At 47.5% G+C, this 18,334-nt stretch overlaps 2 protein-coding genes across 3 annotated transcripts in view; one reads left to right on the forward strand and one right to left on the reverse strand.

The window, feature by feature from the left end:
* Positions 1–11,583: 11,583 nt before the first annotated feature.
* Positions 11,584–13,816, forward strand: POP5 (POP5 homolog, ribonuclease P/MRP subunit). Its single transcript, XM_065890440.1, has 5 exons — positions 11,584–11,634; positions 11,702–11,844; positions 12,888–13,037; positions 13,219–13,302; positions 13,415–13,816. The coding sequence occupies exons 1-5, from the start codon at positions 11,615–11,617 to the stop codon at positions 13,528–13,530; spliced, it is 513 nt and encodes a 170-aa protein (XP_065746512.1). The 5' UTR covers positions 11,584–11,614; the 3' UTR covers positions 13,531–13,816.
* A 1,918-nt stretch (positions 13,817–15,734) lies between these two features.
* RNF10 (ring finger protein 10) overlaps positions 15,735–18,334 on the reverse strand; it is a 30,949-nt gene continuing 28,349 nt past the window's right edge. Inside the window, exons 15-17 of one of the 2 annotated variants that reach the window (XM_065889569.1) lie at positions 16,878–16,935; positions 16,622–16,780; positions 15,735–16,021 (exon numbers count right to left, since the gene is read on the reverse strand). In XM_065889569.1, the coding sequence (XP_065745641.1) occupies positions 15,945–16,021; positions 16,622–16,780; positions 16,878–16,935 (294 nt within the window). In that variant the 3' untranslated portion in view covers positions 15,735–15,944. The remainder of the gene's footprint in view (positions 16,022–16,621; positions 16,781–16,877; positions 16,936–18,334) is intronic. The other variant, XM_065889568.1, reaches the window with a different exon arrangement.

The raw sequence follows: 18,334 nt of genomic DNA on the forward strand, positions 1-18,334 counted from the left end.
GTAACCAAGATAATTTCAAAATGGGATGAGCATCTACAATGGGCCAAACATTGTTAACAGATGTTAAATAGTTTCATCCTTACTACAGCTCTATGAGGTAGGCACTATTATCATTGGCCCCACTTTACAGCTGAGGAAACTGGCACAGAAAGGTTAAGTAACTTGCCCAATGCCACCCAGCTAATAAGCAGCAGAGCTGAGATTCAAACCCAGGCCATCTGGCTCCTTTGTGCCCGCTGGTGGGAAGGGCATTAAATAGGGCAATTTGTGCAGGGAAGAGCACTCTGAAGACGTGACATTTGAGTGGAGACGCATGATAAGACACCAGCCCTAGGAAGTCCAGGAGGAAGGAGGATCCAGATGGAGGGAACATTGAGTACAAAGGCCCTGAGGCACGTAGGAGCTTGACAGGTTGGAAAGAAAGCAAGGAGGCCAGCTTTAGCTGGAGCAGAGGGACAGGAGAAGAGGTCAGAGGGGTGCAGGGTAGACACACAGAGGTGGGAAGAGGTGCAGAGGACACTCCTGGGGTCCTCCCAGCTGCCCCCGGGATGCTGAGGAAGTGGTCCAAAGCCCCCTCCTCTCCTCACTTCAGGCCAATCAGGTCCAGGCAAAGTTGAGCTTTTCCCCCAGGGCCTATTGCTGGGAAAGGACCCCAGCTGGGCTCCTGCCCACTGTTCATCCTCCGTGACTGATGGGGACCGGCACAAGGAAGAGCTCGTTTCATTCCTCTCTCCTTATCCTAAATCTGCATCCTCCCTGGCCCTGCACTCCCCACAAAACCACAAATGAGGGACTCCCATCCTTCAGCAGAGGCCAGTTCCTGCCTTCAGGGACTCTCCAGGCCTGAGTCCAGTCCCAGCCCAGTGGTGGGGGGTAAGGTGATCCTCAGCCTGGTCTCAGAGGGCCTGAGAGTCTGGAGTCTGGCCTCTGGGAGAAATCTTGGGGTGAGGAGAGGCGGAAAGGACTCCAAGCTCCTAGTCCTATAGGCCTGAGTTAGAATCCAGATTCCACCGCCGTGTGGTCTTGGGCAAGTGGCTTCACCTCTCTAAGCCTCAGTTTCCGCATCTGAAGAATGGGGACGATAATAATACCTACCCCTTAGGGTCAGTGTGAGAATTAAATATCCCTGAGAGGGAGTTTTCAGGGGGCTGGAAATGTTCTACATCTGTACCTAGGAGGTGGTATACATAAAATTTAATGAACAAATTTGAGATTTGTTTGGCTTACTGTATGTACATTGTAGCTCAATTTTTTGAAAAGTGAAAAAGCCCAGATCTTGAAGACAGAGGGTCTGCAGTTAAATTCTGGCTCTGCTGCTAACCTGCTGTGCAACTTCAGACAGGTTGAGGAACGAAACTAAGCTTCAGTTATCGAATATGAAAAATGGAACTAGAAATACCCATCACTCTGAATTTTTGTAAGAATTTTAGATTAACGTTTGTAAAACACCAAGTAATGAGCACACAGTAAATGTTAAAAAAAAAAAAAAGGGCAAAGTGACTGGCCCATGGCTGGCACCACATAAATGTTACCCGGTATTAGTATTAGGAGTCCTATAGCTATTTATTCAATGAATGGAATCTTAGCATCCTTCCATGTTTCCTTGATCATTTCTTTGGTGCCTGGATGCCTGAGAAAGCTCAAACTCAGCATGTCCAGGACTGAGTTCTTATTCCCTTCACCTAAGTCTTGCTCCTCCCCCAGGCTTCCCCATCTGCTCAGTGACACTGACTCAATCCAGAAAGGTGGATGTCGCCCTGCCTGCCTTCTCCACCCCCTTCCCTCCCCAGCCCCTCATGGACAACTCATCACCAAGACCTGCTGTGTTGAACTGTCTCCAAAGATGGCCTCCAACCATCCCTCCCCTCCCTGTAAGGGCATGCTGACGTCCCGTCAAGAGGTAGAGCTAAACCACATGCAAAAGAATGAAGTCAGACCCCTACCTCACTCCATACACACAGCCTCCTGGACTTCCCATGGCTGGCATCTTATGTGTCTCCACTCAAATGTCATGTCTTTAGAGTGTTTCTTCCCTGAACAAATTGCCCTATTTAATGCTCTCCCCACCAGTCAGCACAATGAAGCCAGATGGCCTGGGTTTGAATCTCAGCTCTGCTGCTTATTATCTGTGTGGCATTGGGTAAGTTACTTTACCTCTCTGTGCCTGTTTCCTCAAAATTAACACAAACTGGATCAATGACCTAAAAAGCTAAAACTATAAAACAATTAGAAGAAAATATAGGGGTGAATCTTCATGACCTCTAATTTGGCAATGAATTCTTAGATTTGACACCAAAAGCATGAGCAACAAGAGAAAAAATAGATAAATGAGACTTCATGAAAAGTAAAAACTTTTGTGCATCAAAGGACATTATCAAGAAAGTGAAAAGACAACCTATAGGATGGGAGGAAATATTTGTAAATCATATATCTGATAAGGATCTAGTATCTAGAATATGCAAAGAACACTTACAACTCAACAACAAAAAGACCAAACAACCCAACTGAAAACTGAGCAAAGTACATTCCTCCAAAGAAGATATACAAATGGTAAAAAAAGCACATGAAGAGATGTTCAACATCATTGGTCATTAAGTAAATGCAAATCAAGACCACAGTGACATATCACCTCACACCCCCTAGGATTGCTTTAATTTAAAAAAAAAAAGTTGGCAAGGATATGGAGGAACAGGAACCCTCATACATTGCTGATGGGAGTGTAAAATGGTACAGCTGCTGTGGAAAAGAGTTGGGTGGGTCCTCAAAAAGTTAAACCATACCACATGACCCAGCTCCTAAGTATATACCCCAAAGAACTGAAAACAGGTGTTCAAACAAAAACTTATACACAAATGATCATAGCAGCACTATTCACAATCACCAAAAGATGGAAACAACCCAAATGTCCATCAGATGAATGGATTAGCAAATTGTGGTATATCCATACAGTAGAATATATCAATAATTCAGCCACAAAATGGAACGAAGCACTGATACATGCTACAACATAGATGAACTTCAAAAACATTATGCTAAAGAAACCAGACACAAAAGTTCACATCTTTTCTGATTCCTTTTATATGAAATATCTAGAATTGGCAAATCCATAGAGACAGAAAGCAGACCAGTGATTGCCAGGGTCTGGGGAGAGGGGGAATGGAGAGCAATGGCATAATGGGATCAGGGTGTTCTTATGAGCTGATAAAAAGAAGTCGAAATCAGGGAAAAGTGTTGGTTGAACAACATTGTGAATGCACTAAATGCCGCTAAATTGTACAAATTTAATAAAAGAGGTAGTGCGTATTTCCCCTCGCCTTGAACGAGGCTGGTCTTAGGACTGGCTTTGGTCATTATGATGCAGCCGAAGTGACGTTCTGGGACTTCTGAGCCAGGCCTTAAGGAACGTGGCAGCTTCCACTTCTTGGAAGCCAGCTGCTATGCTGTAAGAAGCCCAAGCCCCATGGAGAGGCTACATGGAAGTGAACGGAGGCCCCCTAGACGATAGCCCCAATTGACGGCAGCCAACACCTCCTACCAGCCTTCTGTGGGTGAGGCCACTTCAGAACCTTCCAGCCATCCCAGTACCCCAAGCCACATGAAGCAGAACTGCCCTGTCACCTGACAGAATCATGAAAACTAATAAGTTGTTGTTTTAAGCCGAAAAGTTTGGGGGTGATTTATTACGCAGCAATAGGAAACCAATTCTACCTCTAAAACCTTCACAAAGCCATTCATTTCTCTCCATCCCCCCCCCACCTCCAGCACCCTAGTCCAAGGCTCTCTTTTCCCCCCCAGGCGGCACCCTCTTCATCAAACTTCCCACCTTCAGTCCAACCTCCTGAGGTCCATCCTCCCTTGAAACCAGAGGGAAACTTCTAGCCTCCGATCTCATTCTCTCAGCCCTCCAGATGGTATCCAAGCCCCTTAGTGTGGACAGCAAGTCCCTGAATGACTGTCCCCATCCACCTCTACAGCCCCAGTGCCCCTCACCCATACCTCTAGCCCCTGCTCCTCAGAGTTCCCAGAATTCAGCACTTCCTCTCCTAGCACAAGCCGTCCCTCTATCTAGAACACTCTTTCCTACATCTCTTTCTTCTCCTGGCTAACCATTTTTCTCCTTTTGGGCCTCAGTTCAGACATCACCGCCTCCAGGAAGCCTTCCCTGACTTCCAGGCTAAGTTAGGTACCTCCTCCTGGCAGCCACTTGCTCCTGTTCTTACACCCTCATCACAGCAGCTGCCCTGTATTGCTCCTGTTATTTGGGCAACCTCTTTCTCTCACCACACCCTGAGCAATTTCAGGGAAGAGACAAAGTCTTCCTTGTGTTTTCAGAGCCTAGCACAGGCCTGGCATATACCGGGTACTCAGAGAAACCCAGGGGAACAGAGGTGGGAATTCGGTAGTGGGGGCTGAGGACCAGCTCACATCTGACATGGGACTGCTGTGTGAGTGAGACTCAGCTGTGGACTTCCCCTGCCCCTGCACTGAAAAGGTCCTGGCTACTAGGAGGGGCCTGGAGAAGAAAGAAATCAGGGAGGTAGAGTACAGCCCTCCTACATGCACTCAACACCTCCTACCTGGGACTTCCCTGGCGGTCCAGTGCATGCCATGAGGAACGGCCAAAAAAAAAAAAAAAAAACCTCCTACCCAGCCTCTGGACTGCACCAACTGAACGACTTTGTCCGTCTCCCAGGTAAAGAGACAGTGTCATGCAGTGGTTTGCATGAGCTCTACAGGCAGGCAGCCTAGGTTTCAAATTCTGGCTCTGCAACCTCCTGGCGGTGTGACCTTGGAGGAGTGACTTCACCTCTCTGAGCCTCACTCCCTTCAGGCCTAAAACAGGGCAAGATTATGTCTCCTCATAGGTTGTCATGAGGAATAAATGGGATGCTGTAGGTAAAAATGCTTTGCATAGTAGCTGGCACATGGCAGATTCCCTGAAATATCAACTAATCTCTTCTTGCCACTGCATGAGCTGCACCAATCTAGGCCTAGCACTGTGCCTGGCACACGGGAGGTATTCAGCCAATGCCTTAAGGATGAACGAGTGAGGAATCTGATAAGAAAACACTAACAATCATAATAGCCACAAGTATTAACTCACTCAATCTTCACAACCACTAAAGAAGCTGGGAACTATTATTGTGCCCATTTTATAGGTAATAGAATTGAGGCCCGCGAGCATGTATACAGATCATGTAAGTAGTAGTGGCTGGATTTGAACCCCTATATTCTGAGTCCTTTAACCCTTTAACCACCACCCTATAAAGCCTCTCAAAGCCCCAGGGCCTGCCTCTCCCACCAGCTTGGCTTCTAACCAGCTTTGTGATCTCGATCATGTGAACCTCTCCCCGGGCCTCAGTTTCCCCACCTGCCAAGAGAGGATTGTGGGGGCCAGTGTTGAAGGGCACTTCCTATTGGTCTAAGAGTCCAGGTCCTGGCCAGGATCTAGCCAGTGCTGGTGACCTGCTGACCACCCAGCCCAGGTGGGGCAACACTTGGCATGGGCTGGATTGTCACAGGTGGGTCACTGCATACCGACAGCTGCACGATCCACCCGCCCCACACTGGGGGGAGTCTGGCCTCTGCCTATTCCCGGTCCCCCAGGGCTCCTGAGGGAAGCTGAGGCGGCCACCCCCAGATGTCTATTCCTGTCCCTGGCCTAGTGCCGTGCTGGGGAAGCAACAGCTATTTTGAGACCCTTCTCCCTCCAAACATGAGCGGTGGGAAGGCGCTGGGAACATCCCGAACTGGGAGGCCGCCCGTCGCAGCCTCACCCTGGATCTGGGCCACACCAGCCCTGCGGCTCTGCCCCTTTTTCCAGCTCTGGTGATGTGATCAATTCTGATCACAGCAACCACAGTGGGATAACCCAGGAGAACAGATCCCAAAGGACTTCTGCTGGAGGCCGGGGCACAGGGCAGGCTGGGCCTTTCCCTTCAGGGAGGGGACGGGAGCAGCCACAGCTGAACCCACCAGCTGGGAGATGGAACTGCTCTGAGCTTGAAATTGGGGAAGACAGCATTCAGGACAGTGTATAAAAATACTCAACATTTCTTGAGCATTCACAATGAGACAGGCCCTGTTCTAAGCACTTGACATGGAGGTAATGTTCTAAGCACTTGACATGGAGGTAAATCATTTAATTCTCACAAAGAGGAAACTGAGGTTCAGAGAGGGGAAGTGACTGGCCCAAAGTCACACAGCTGGTGAGTGGCTGAGTCAGGACTTGAACCCAGGTAAGCTGGCTCTGGAGTCCATGCTTTTAACTGCTTTTCTCCCCTCTGGGCCTTCCAAGCCCAGGAGGCTAATATAAATTAAGGGAGTGAGCACTGGGTTGAGGGTCAGTACCCCTTTGCCATTCCCAGGCATGTCACCCAGCAAGACCACCTCGGTGAGCTCAGCTTCCTTACCTGCAAAATGGGGGTCATGATAGAACGCACGGCCAGGGTTGAGGTAAGGATTAGTAATAACATACTGTAGTGACTGGGGCTCAGTAACGCCTCTAAATTATGAAACTAACATATGCACATGGTAAAATAATATGGTATAAAAGGGGACACAGTAAAAAGTGAGGTCCCCCTCCTACGTCACACCTGTAATTCTTCTCCCCACAGTTAACCACCATCAAAGCTTTTGTGTCACCTTCTGGAAATTTTCCATGCACATAAAGAAAGAGAAGCTGAATAGGACAGTGGTTAAGGACAAGAACTGCCTGGTCCAAACCCTGGCCCTGCTGCTTACCAGCTATGTGAAGCTTCGGCAAGTTACATGTCATATGGGGTTAATAAAACTAAGTCCCTGTTTTATAGGGTAGTTGTGAGGATTAAATGAGTCAATCTATGTAAAGCATTTAACAAATTCTCTGGCACATGGTCATCTAATAAATATACACATACAGTGGATCCTTTCTGGCGGACATTGAAGTAGCCTTTTGCTATCACAAACAATGCTGCAAGACATGTCCTAGTCTACCTGTCATTGGGCACAAGTGCAAGAATCTCTGTGGGATAAATTCCTGGTGGAGAAATTGCTGGGTCAAACAGTAGTGCCCTTGTAATTTCAACTAAGTTGGGGATGAGTCAATCCTCACAGCAGGCAGGGCAGAGGAAAAGAGGTCCACAAAGCAGGGAGGATGAGGGAAGAAGCAGGATGTTTCTGTCTCTGAGGTCCAGGGAGGGCCGTGCCTGCCCCTGCAACCCAGTGGATACAGCAGCTCCCCAGGCCCCTGGCCAGGCAGATGGAGGGTTTAATTTTATCCAGATTGTCCCCATAAAGGTTTTATAGGGAATTGGCTGATTGGATTAGAGGAGCAGGAGCCCCTAATGAGCAGCGGCTGATTAACAAAATGCTGAAGCTGAACAATTTTCCTTTGCCACCATCCACCACGGCAGCATCCAGGCTCTGATCGGGACCCCCTGGCTGCCAAAGACACTTCAGAATGTATATGCCTTCTTTGAACATTCCTCTAGGTCCCAGACATCCCAGAAGAGGTAGAGAGCAAGGGGTCAAGAGCACAGGTTTGGGGGTAAGACAAAAGGTCTCTGTCTGCTGAAATTACTGTGAGACCTTGGACAAGTCACTGCCCTCCCTGAGCCTCAGAGAATAATGGGGCCTACATTCATGGGGTTGTCATGAGGACTAAAGGAAGTCAAGCGCATGTAGTGCTCAGTACAGTGTCTGGAACAGAGAGCCTAATAAATGGTAGCTGGCGATGGGGTGAGGGGGAGGGATAAATTGGGAGATTGGGATTGACACATACACACTACTACATATAAAATAGATAACTAATATAGCACAAGGAACAATTCTCAATACTCTGTGATAACCTATATGGGGAAAGAATTTTTAAAAGAGTGGATATATGTGTATGTATAACTGCTTCACTTTGCTGTACAGCAGAAACTAAACACCACATTTTAAATCAACTATATTCCAATAAAATTTGTTTTAAAAAAATTGGTAGCCCAGAACGTAAGGATGAAGAATAAAGCCGGCTACTCTGGATCCCACCACAGAAGGCCCTGAGAACAAGGTACATAGTTACAGCTTCCCACCTTCATGTTATGCGAGCATTTTAGCAGTTGCCTCAACTACCTCCTAGGGAATGCGCCAGGTTTCCCAGTCCGAGAAATGGGTTGTGTGATTTACATTTCCAAGTAAGTTTAAAGGACTTACTGGAGCTGATACTCGGCTTTGTGTCTGATCCAAAAGGGCAAATTGACAGTGAGAACCTTCAGATGGGAAGGAGGGGAAGAGCTCAAAGGAAGTTCCCCCCCACACACACACCCATTCCTCCTTTGATCTGAGACCCACTCTTCTGAGTAGTCCCACGAGTCACAACAGCAAGTAAGTACCCCATTGATCCAGGCAGTAGCCGGTTAAGAGCACAGGCTCGTCGGCAGGGAGGTAAGGATTAGACTATTCCAGCGTGAGTTTTCGCGCCTGTGAGTTCACTTCACAGGCCCCTTCCTCACCTGTAAAAGCGGGATGATAATGGTTCCAAAGGCTGACGGACGCGCATTCTGGGGTCAGGCACTGCCGGGGCGCACACTCGCCGCCGCCAAGCGGATCTCCTGGCCGGGGAGGCAGCCGCTGTCCACACCCCAGCGGGCAGATTCCCCCGCGGCCTCCCGCGCCGCGCGCCGGGGACCCGGGTGATTGCAAACAGCCACCGGCCTCATTAGGAGACGTGTAATTAGCGGCTGGCGCAGCCGGATTAGACACCGGCTAATTACCACGGGGAGCGGGCTGAGCCGCCGGCGCCGCCCCTCCCGGCCGCCCGGGACCCTCGTGGGGCCTCCAGGCAGGCCGACCGGCCTGGTCGGAGGAGCGGAGGCCCAGGACCGCCCCGCTGTGCTTCCCCTGGGGCTATGCCTGCGGGTAGCGGTAAATCATTCGCTCAAATCTGCGTTTACTGTGCACTCACTGTGCCAGGCGTTTGCCCACGATATCTGGTTTAAATTTCACATGCACCCATGAGGGAGGAACCATTATTATCCTGTTGCACAGATGAGGAAACTGAGATCTTGGAGACGCGAATTAACCGCCTCACAGCACGTGGCTGGTAAACGACGGAGAGGAGATTCTAATTTACGTCTGTAGTCTCTCCAGTGTATACGAAGTGGACATCGAAACCGTGCACCGGAGGACATCAGCGGTGTGGACCGGAGCAAGGACCACGGAGTCGGATGGCCTGGAGTTCGAATTCTGATCCTGCTCCTTATTGGATGTGTGACTTTGCTGAAAGCCCCAACGGCATCTATGAAATTGGCGCGGTGTTTGGATTAAGTGAGTTGAAGGCTGGGAAGTGTTAGGGGAGTTACTTTAGGGACGGGAGGGGAGGGGGGAAGCTCAGAGGCTGAGACTTTCTCCACGCACTACGAGCCTCTGACGCCCCCTGCTGACCAAAGGAGGACGCTGGCGGGAACAGTTTTTGGATAAAGAGGTGGTTCTCGGGTGAGGGGCAAAGAGCCCTGGTCCCTCAGCAGGACCACTGCTCTCCCTCTTCCCCTTACCTCCTTAGCATCCCTCTTTTAAGGTGACTTAGACTGAGAGATGGAAAAATTGAGAACTCATTCCAGATCTTGCAAACAATCGGTTGTGAAACCCGACTCCCTTCAGGGACCTCACAGAGCCCACCAAGTCCATGACAGGTCTACAAATAATCAGGGATGGATATAAAGAGCTTGTTACAAGGCTGGGCATCAAAGTGCTGGGTATAACAAGAAAATCTGGAACTAATTTAAACGTCCATCGTGGGAATATTGACCAGTTTAGCAGCTGAAAAATAACCTTGAAGAACAGTTGACATTAAAATATAGTCAAATGACAAGAATGAATCGTACAGACAATATGTTGAGAGAAAGGAGCCAGACGCGCACACACAAACATGCTGTTGGAGATTTATATTTATATGAAGTTCAAGGACAGGCAAAGCTAATCTATCATGATAGAAGTCAGAACAGAAGCCATTTCTGGGAAGGTTTATGGCTGGGAGAGGGCACAGGAACCTTCCTGGGTGCTGGAAATGCTCTCTTAATGTGGGCAATGGTTGCAAAAGTCTATACGTATGTAAAAATTCAATGAGTTGTACATTTAATATGCGCTTTATGTATGTTATGCCACACTAAGACAATTTTTAAAAAAGATATTCAAGGGGAAAAAAAGAAGAGTACTAAACAGTATGATCCTATATATATATATTTTTTGTCTGCTTTGGGTCTTGTTGCTGCGCGTGGGCTTTCTCTAGTTGCGGCGAGCGGGGGGCTCCTTTTCCTTGCGGTGCACAGGCTTCTCATTGTGGTGGCTTCTCTTGTTGTGGAGCACAGATTCTAGGCACGCGGGCTTCAGTAGTTGTGGCATGCAGACTCAGTAGTTGTGGCACACAGTCTCAGTAGTTGTGGCACACGGGCTTAGTTGCTCCACGGCATGTGGGATCTTCCCGGACCAGGGCTCGAACCCGTGTACCCTACATTGGCAGGCGGATTCTTAAACACTACGCCACCAGGGAAGTCCAGTATGATCCTATTCTTAAAAAGAAAATAAAAGGAAAAATATAATTTAATATACGGCAGAAGTTCTCATCTCATACTTTTTTTTTGTTTCAGGACCCCTTTTCACTCATTAAATTATTGAGGATCCCAAAGAGCTTTTGTTTTGTGGGATATATTGATACTTACCATGTCTGTTAAAACTGAGAAATGTTTAAAACACAATACACAATTCTCTTAGCCATCAGAGCAATAATGTCAGCACTGTTATATGGCCTCTGGAAAACTTCACTGTCCACTCTGAGACAGTGAAACAAGTAACATCTTAGTATTATTATGAAAGTAATTTGATCTTGGGGACTCCCTGAAAGAGTCTCAGAAAAAACCCAGTGCTTCCTGGACCTCACTGGAGAACTGCTGGCACAGGGGGAAAATGAAGGAAGAAAACCCACTACATTATAAATTATTCTCTCTCGGTGCTGGGATTATAATTTATTTTTATTTGCTTCTTTGTGCATTTCTGTTCCACACAGAAAATATAAAGACCACGGATGGTTTTTGCAAACAAAAAACAAGACAATACACCCGACTCCATAAGGTTGTTGAAAGGCCTAAGCAGTAATAACATATTTGGCTGTATGGGGAAATTAAACCGAGCTCTAATCTGAAAATAAGGGTCTGATTTCCCCTTTGTCAATCCCTGGCCTGTGAGTGCAAAGTCTTGCCTTCAAAAGTTCCACCGTCCACCTTGGGGAGAAAATATAAGTGCACACACGACTGTGTTGCAAGCTAACAGAAGGTAAACGTCCTGGAGGTTCCAAATGCCGCGGCTGCGTCCTACACAGCGGTGGAAACTCCAGCGTGGGGCGTAACCACCCATCACAGCACAAGGTGTTCAATCTTGGAATCCAGCTCCCAAACAACTCAATCAGCGAAGAGCTGAGCAGGCCGCCTGCGCTCCTCAGAGGGAGGCGGCGCTCGAAGGAGACCGACACGGGGCTCCGCCTACATTGTAGCTCCGCCTCTCCCTCTGAGTGGCTGCCAGGACAACTTCCCATTGGCCGCCGACCAGAAAGCAGACATCCGGTTTGCAGATCCGGCTGCTGGAGGCGGAGGCCGCAATGGTGCGGTTCAAGCACAGGTAAGCAGACCCTTGCCCAGTCCCCGGCGGCCTGGCCCCGCGCTCACCGCCCTCTCGCCCGCCTTAGGTACCTGCTCTGTGAAGTGGTGTCTGACGACCCCCGCTGCCGCCTGAGTCTGGAGGACCGAGTGCTGGGCGGCCTGGTACGGGACACGATTGCCCGCGTGCACGGGACTTTCGGCGCGGCCGCCTGCTCCATCGGCTTCGCGGGTGCGAGGGTGCTGGGGAACCGGGGGCTGGCGGGACGTGGAGGGAGCAGAGGCCAGAGGAGGGAGAAAGAAGGGGCACAAGCGACCCCAGCAACTGCCAAGCCCTGTGCACAGTCCTATGTAAGATATAATCCTCTGGGACTTTGCTGGAGGTCTAGTGGTTAAGCCTCCTCGCTTCCAGTGCAGGGGGCGCGAGTTCGATCCCAGGAGGAGGAACTAAGATCCCACATGAGGGGGGTGGGGGTGGGGCAAAAGAAATTTAAAAAAAATATCGTCCTTTTTAGGAATATCGGATCCGAGCCCAAGGTCTGCGTGAGTCCAGAGTTAGGCGGAGAGCTAAGAGCAGTAAGCAGTGAGACTTTGGGCAAGAACCCCCTGTACCTATTTGACATATGTATTGAGTTTAACAGGATGGTGAAAATTAAATGAGGGAAGCCGTGTATGGTTCTAAGTTATTTGACTGGTTATGTTGACATCACATGGAAAAAACATTGTCAAAATTAACCCTGAAAAGGGCCTGTGAAGTACAGAATGTGTGTAGGTAAATGTAGAAGGCCCTTTCAACAGGCACACTATGTAAACTCATTCTCTTACCATCTACAAAAAATTGAATCCAGTATAAGGAATGCACGTAGGCACAACTCTCCTACATCAGGTGAGACCCAGTTGGCTGCTACAAGAACCTGCATAGCCCAGTTGCAGAGCAACTTGCTTTTCAGGCAAAGGTTTTCTGAGGAAGATGGATCTATACGCTCCCCACCCACTCAGTAACTAGTCAGTCGATTAGAAGACCGTTTTAAATTCTGAATTCACCAATTCTGAGTGGTGTGCGAGGCACTGGATGTTGTTTCTCTCCCTTCTGTAAATGAAGGTCTGTCCTAATTTTTTTTTCCTTCACAAATCAGTTCTTGCTTACTGATGCATCCCAGGTGCCACTGCCTTGAAGGATCTCTAGCGCATAGGCTCTCAATTACCCCAAGATGTTTAACCCATTCCCGAGAATCCAGAGTTTCCCCAAATGATTTTTTTTTTTTCCTGCTGTAGTGCGATACCTCAATGTCTATACTGGGATAGTGCTACTTCGATGCAGGAAGGAATTCTACCGGCTTGTGTGGTCAGCTCTTCCCTTTATCACATACTTGGAGAACAGAGGACACCATTACCCGTGTTTTCTCAACACCTTACACGTGGGAGGTATGGGTGCATGTGATATGTCTCATTTCCAATAGGTAACAAGTTCAGTGTACAGTCTTCAGTGGTGGGTGGGTCTTCCTGCTCTCCTGCCAAGAGCAAGATACTTTTTCCTAGCTCTGCAAGACTCTTGAGGCAAACACTTTTCACAAGCTGTTGACCACAAAGCTCTTTCATGTGCCAGGTACAATCAGAACATGTCAGAAGTTCCTGATTCAGTACAACAGGAGACAGCTGTTGATCCTGTTGCAAAACTGCACTGATGAAGGTAAGGCACACTAGCCCTGTGCCCACTGAGCAAGTCACTGGCCTCCTCCTCTAGCTGAATGAAAGGCCACTCCCAAAGACATCTTTAATCACCCGTACTGTACTTTCTTCAGGAGAACGAGAGGCTATCCAGAAGTCTGTCACAAGAAGCTGTTTACTAGAGGAGTCGTCGGCCGGGGAGGAGCTTTCAGACAGTGGTGGTGAGGAGGCTGCTGAGGCAATGGAGTGAACCTCTACAGACTGCCCTGTGCCCCAGCCTCAGGGCCCACTTGTTGGGACAGGACATTCTGGGAGGCAGCAGCATCTTCTGTACTTCTCAAACAGGATGACTGCTGACCAGAGGCCAAGTGACCAGCTCAAAATGGACTTATTTGCTTAAAACTAATCGAAGTCACCTTTACCCAGCATTGCCTGGTTAAGTGGTTCTGGAGGTTGTGAAGCCCCTGGAGTTATAGACATCTTTGTATCTAACTGCCTGGCTGAGAGCAGATTTAATAAATGTATTTGGCTTCTGTAGTATTTAGTGCACATGTGAAGTTCATGCTTGGCCTAGTCTCTTTCACCCCTCCACCCTCGGCCGGAAAACTGGCTCCCCATGTGGTACTAGATGCACAGCCTCCCACTTGAAACCTTGTACCCCTGCCCCTAGGATGGGCCCTAAGTAATCCAGGTTATTCAGAGTAGCAGTTTTAGTGAGACACAGCAACTAAACTGGCACAGATCTATAGCTGGTCTCAGTACTGACCCACAGGACCTTAAGAATTCCAGATTCCTTGCCAATACTTAACCAGGTAACCTGACAAAAAATACAGTTCTTGCAGTTTTGAGTGGGGAAAAAACCTGGTCTCACCTGACCTCATTATTACAAAGTCAAATAGCAGCTGCCAACTTCTGGTAGTTTTCCACAGTTCCACCCTTCCCCATTGCCTTTTACCTGCCTGGTACCTGAAGGCAGGTGAGACAGTGCACTCACAGGAATTAGGAGGGACAAGAGACTATGATCAGTTTTGATCTGCTACCTATGAAAGACATTTCTAGGACCTATTTTCTCCTTAATGAAATGGACATCACTCAAAGTCCCTTAAATATTTAACAAAGATTTGTGATTTTTTGCTTCACATGCCCCTTATCCACCCAGAAGAGTTCCTGACCCAGGATCTCTTCCTTTTAAGAATGGGAGGTTAGAGTTAAACGCAGCTCAAGAACCCTTTAGGCCTGACACTAGGAAAGACATTACTCGAATTGCTCAAGCTCATAGTAGCCATTAATCTATTAAGAAGTATAGGTCTTCCCTGGTGGCGCAGTGGTTGAGAGTCCGCCTGCCGATGCAGGGGACACGGGTTTGTGCCCTGGTCCGGGAAGATCCCACATGCCGTGGAGGGGCTGGGCCCGTGAGCCATGGCCGCTGAGCCTGTGCATCCGGAGCCTGTGCTCCACAACTGGAGGGGCCACAACAGTGAGAGTCCCATGTACCATAAAAAAAAAAAGAAAAAAAAAAAAAAAGTATATGTCTAGCGACTTCCCTGGTGGTGCAAGGGGTAAGCCTCAGTGCTCCCAATGCAGAGGGCCCAGGTTCGATCCCTGGTCAGGGAACTAGATCCCACATGCATGCTGCAACTAAGAGTTCACATGCCACAACTAAGGAGCCCGCCAGCCACAACTAAGACCCAGTGCAACCAAATAGATAAATACTAAAAAAAATTTAAAAAGCTGACCTGAAATCATCTTAAAGAAACCAGAATGCTCACAACGCTTATGCAGGTGATTTATTCCAACTATTGGCCTTCATCGTCTATTACACCTAGAGGTACTTTACTAAGCAGCAAAATAGTTCACATCAGTCAACTTCAGCTGAAACCAAGGCATAAGACTGCTCCAGGCAACGGAGGCAGTGGGCAAGCCCACCGCTTTTAAACCTGTCCTGCTCTTCCTCCGGGTGTGCCAGGCTCCTCTGTTCCTATAACTCAGGCCACTGTCACTTGAAACAAGCTTGATCCAAAGGTTGCCAAGTCCCCAGGCCTCCTTCGTCAATGACAGTTACAGCTTTCCTTGCCAAACAGAAGCCACGTTCAAGAGGCAAAACCCTCCATCACACATGCCAGTGCAACCTGGGTCTGACACCACAGCATGGTTATTTGTCAGAAGAAAAACTGCAATTTAAGCTGGGTGTCCTAAATCCATATTATTCCCATCCCTCTGTTTCTTAAAGATAACAAGAGGAGAACTGAACAGACAGAAAAGATTCAACTATTAGGTGTGCTGAAAGCATGGTGCCCAGACACAAGATGTCACAGCAGAGCAATGCTGTAACACTAACACTGGTTTGGGCTGCTCCAAGGGACTCAAACTTAGTTCGGGTTGAGAAAAACTAACTACACATGGGTCAAAAAGACTAACCTGGCAACAAACTAAAAACCATGGCAGGAAGAGATCTCTTGTGAGTGTCAATACTTTATTTTGGTGTGAAGACAGGAAGCTGGAAAATACACTGTATTTAAAATTTTCTTGGTTCCCCCTCACATTGTGGAAACCCCCTCCCCCCAGAGCTAATCTGTTCAAACTGAAATACTTAAAAATTACAGCAGCAAAACAAAAGCGCAGAAAAAAGAAAACCAGATGGAGAAGGTAGCCGGGCCAGTAGTGTCACTTGGTGTGGACGACTGAGGTGCTGAACAGGAGCTTCTGTTTCTGTTTTTTTCTTTTCTTTCCTCCTTTCTCTTCTAAACAGAAAACAGAAACAGCTTAGCTTAGAATGCCATCGCCTTGCCCCTGGCCAGTTTTCATTAATGATAGTCACAGGCAGCTAGGAGTGCAGGCTCTGGAATTAGACCTGGATTCAAATACCAGTCCTTGCACACTCTGGTGTTTGTCTTCAGGTACATCACTTACGGTCCCCAGCCCAGCTCCTCGTCTGTAATGTGAGTTATACCCATTTAATATGGTATTGGGAGAATAAAATTAGCACAACGCCAGGCACACAGGAAGCGCGCATAAATGCCAGTGTTGTTCTTATCTAGTTCATGAACACCACAGAGCGGGGGTGTGCTTCAAGCCTGACCTCCTCCATCTATTAGCCACCCTCCACCACTGTGTATTAGAAGGTTAAAAAAAAAAAAGGTCCTCAGAATTTCACACCAAGGCCTCAAAAGAACTAATCTGGGGTGCAAAAAGGTGCTAACGTACCAAATGGAATGTTAGTTGACACTAGAATGTGAGCCCTGAGGCTCAGAGGGAAAAATGCAACTGATTAGTGATGTCTGCCACTAGATCCAGGAGGGAATGACAGCCCTGAGCTGAGCACCCCACTTCTGTGCCTTTACCAGAGAGGGGATCTGAAGTAGCTGGCGTGTCCAGTTTCATGAAGGCTGCTTCAATAGCTTGGCTGAAGGAATTCTGGAAACTGGGCACAGGAACACGGTCTGAGTTATCACTCTCCCCATCGCTGTCCACAGGGGCAGGAGGACCTAAGCTGTTTTCACCTAAAAAACACCAGTGTTAAAATTGTAGAAACAACACTAGAGCCTTCTACCTTCTGAAAGGGGCCAAATTTCCCCTTTACCAGAGGGCTGTTCTCACCTTTCTTTGGAGCAGTTTTGGGCCACACATCTGCTTTTGCTTTTCCAATTCTCAGCATCTGCCAAAGTGGGAAAGGGGAGGAAAGAATTTAAGTAACTGACGCCATTTCTTCTCCAGACTCCTACCTTGACACCGACTGGTACGGGAGACAAAGAACCAACTACCCCTCTGGGAAAAAGATTTTCTAGATACTTCTCTCCTTAACACTGTTTTGGTCATGTCCTCTATATCCTGACCAATGGAACTGGCAATGAAACTCACAAGGTGGGAAACCAGTTGTTCCTTAGGAAACAGGTAAAGCATATTGCAAAGAAGGCACAAGAGATTCATACTCAGATTCTGAAGTTGGGAATCCTGACTCTGTGTCATTGCCTGCTTCTGACAAATTTTCCTACTCTTCTGGAGACTCCTAAAAACATCAACCTCTTAGAATAAGGAGTGTACAGGACCTTCCAATTTTAAAACAAACCACCTGGCTATCAAACCTCAGTTACTTAAGGCCACAACAATCAATTTAACTTTATCTCGAAACTGCTCCCACAGCCCTCGTTACCTTGTGGTCTTTGCTTTTCCAATAGTTCCTTAACTATTAACTTTTAGATCCAGCCATAAACCATATTCCTGCAAGTACAGTAAAATCAGAACAATTCCTCTTGCCCGAGTGAGGAAATTTTTCATCCCACTTGGCCAAGACCAGCTTTGTAAGTGCTGAGGGCCACTATGCATCCCAGCTGCCACACATACCATGCCACTCAAAGCAGGGTGAATTTTACCAAAAGACAACCCCAAGAAGATACAAGTAGGAATGCCTGTCCTAAATGTTTACCAAAGTGGGGCTTGCATGCTGTGCAAGATGAGTTCAACTGGCAGATGCTGATTTCACTGATAAACTTCATCATGTACCACACTTTGATGATCTGCTCCCTTGGTCCCTGGGAGTCTGGGGTCCAAGAGTACGACAGCTGAATCATCTTACTCTTCCAAGGTCATTAAAATATATCACCTATATTTTAATCTTGACAAAAATGTTTAAATGTTTAACCTGAGTCCACTCATGAAGAAACAATCAGAAAAATCTCAACTATAGGATAATCTATAGAACAACTGGTCTTGATGCTTCAAAAATATCCCTGTCACAGGTAAAAAACAAAAAAACAGAAGCCAGAGGAACCGTTATGGATCAAAGGACACTAAAGAGACTTGAAAACCTAAATGCAATGAATAGCCTTTGATTAAATATGACTGAAAACAATACAGGACACTGAAACAAATGGGAAAATAAAGATATGTGCCATCTTAGATAGTATTAAATCAGCTGTCTTTGATGTGATAATGGTAATTGTAGTTATACAGGAGAATGTCATTTTGGGGGCATGTATGTCCCAAGTATTTAGTTGTCAAGTGTCATTCATGAGGTCTGTAACTTACTTTCAACATAGCAAAAAAAAAAAAAAAAA

This window comes from Phocoena phocoena, chromosome 13 (genome assembly GCF_963924675.1).
Source record: "Phocoena phocoena chromosome 13, mPhoPho1.1, whole genome shotgun sequence".
In the NCBI taxonomy this organism is placed as follows: domain Eukaryota; kingdom Metazoa; phylum Chordata; class Mammalia; order Artiodactyla; family Phocoenidae; genus Phocoena; species Phocoena phocoena.

Bases quoted from the DNA above. Each gene is read 5' to 3' on its own strand.
- POP5 (XM_065890440.1), top strand. From the start codon at position 11,615: ATGGTGCGGTTCAAGCACAG. The intron at 11,845-12,887 runs GTGCGAGGGTGC...TTCCTGCTGTAG, and splicing joins CTGCTCCATCGGCTTCGCGG to TGCGATACCTCAATGTCTAT. The intron at 13,303-13,414 runs GTAAGGCACACT...TACTTTCTTCAG, and splicing joins GCAAAACTGCACTGATGAAG to GAGAACGAGAGGCTATCCAG.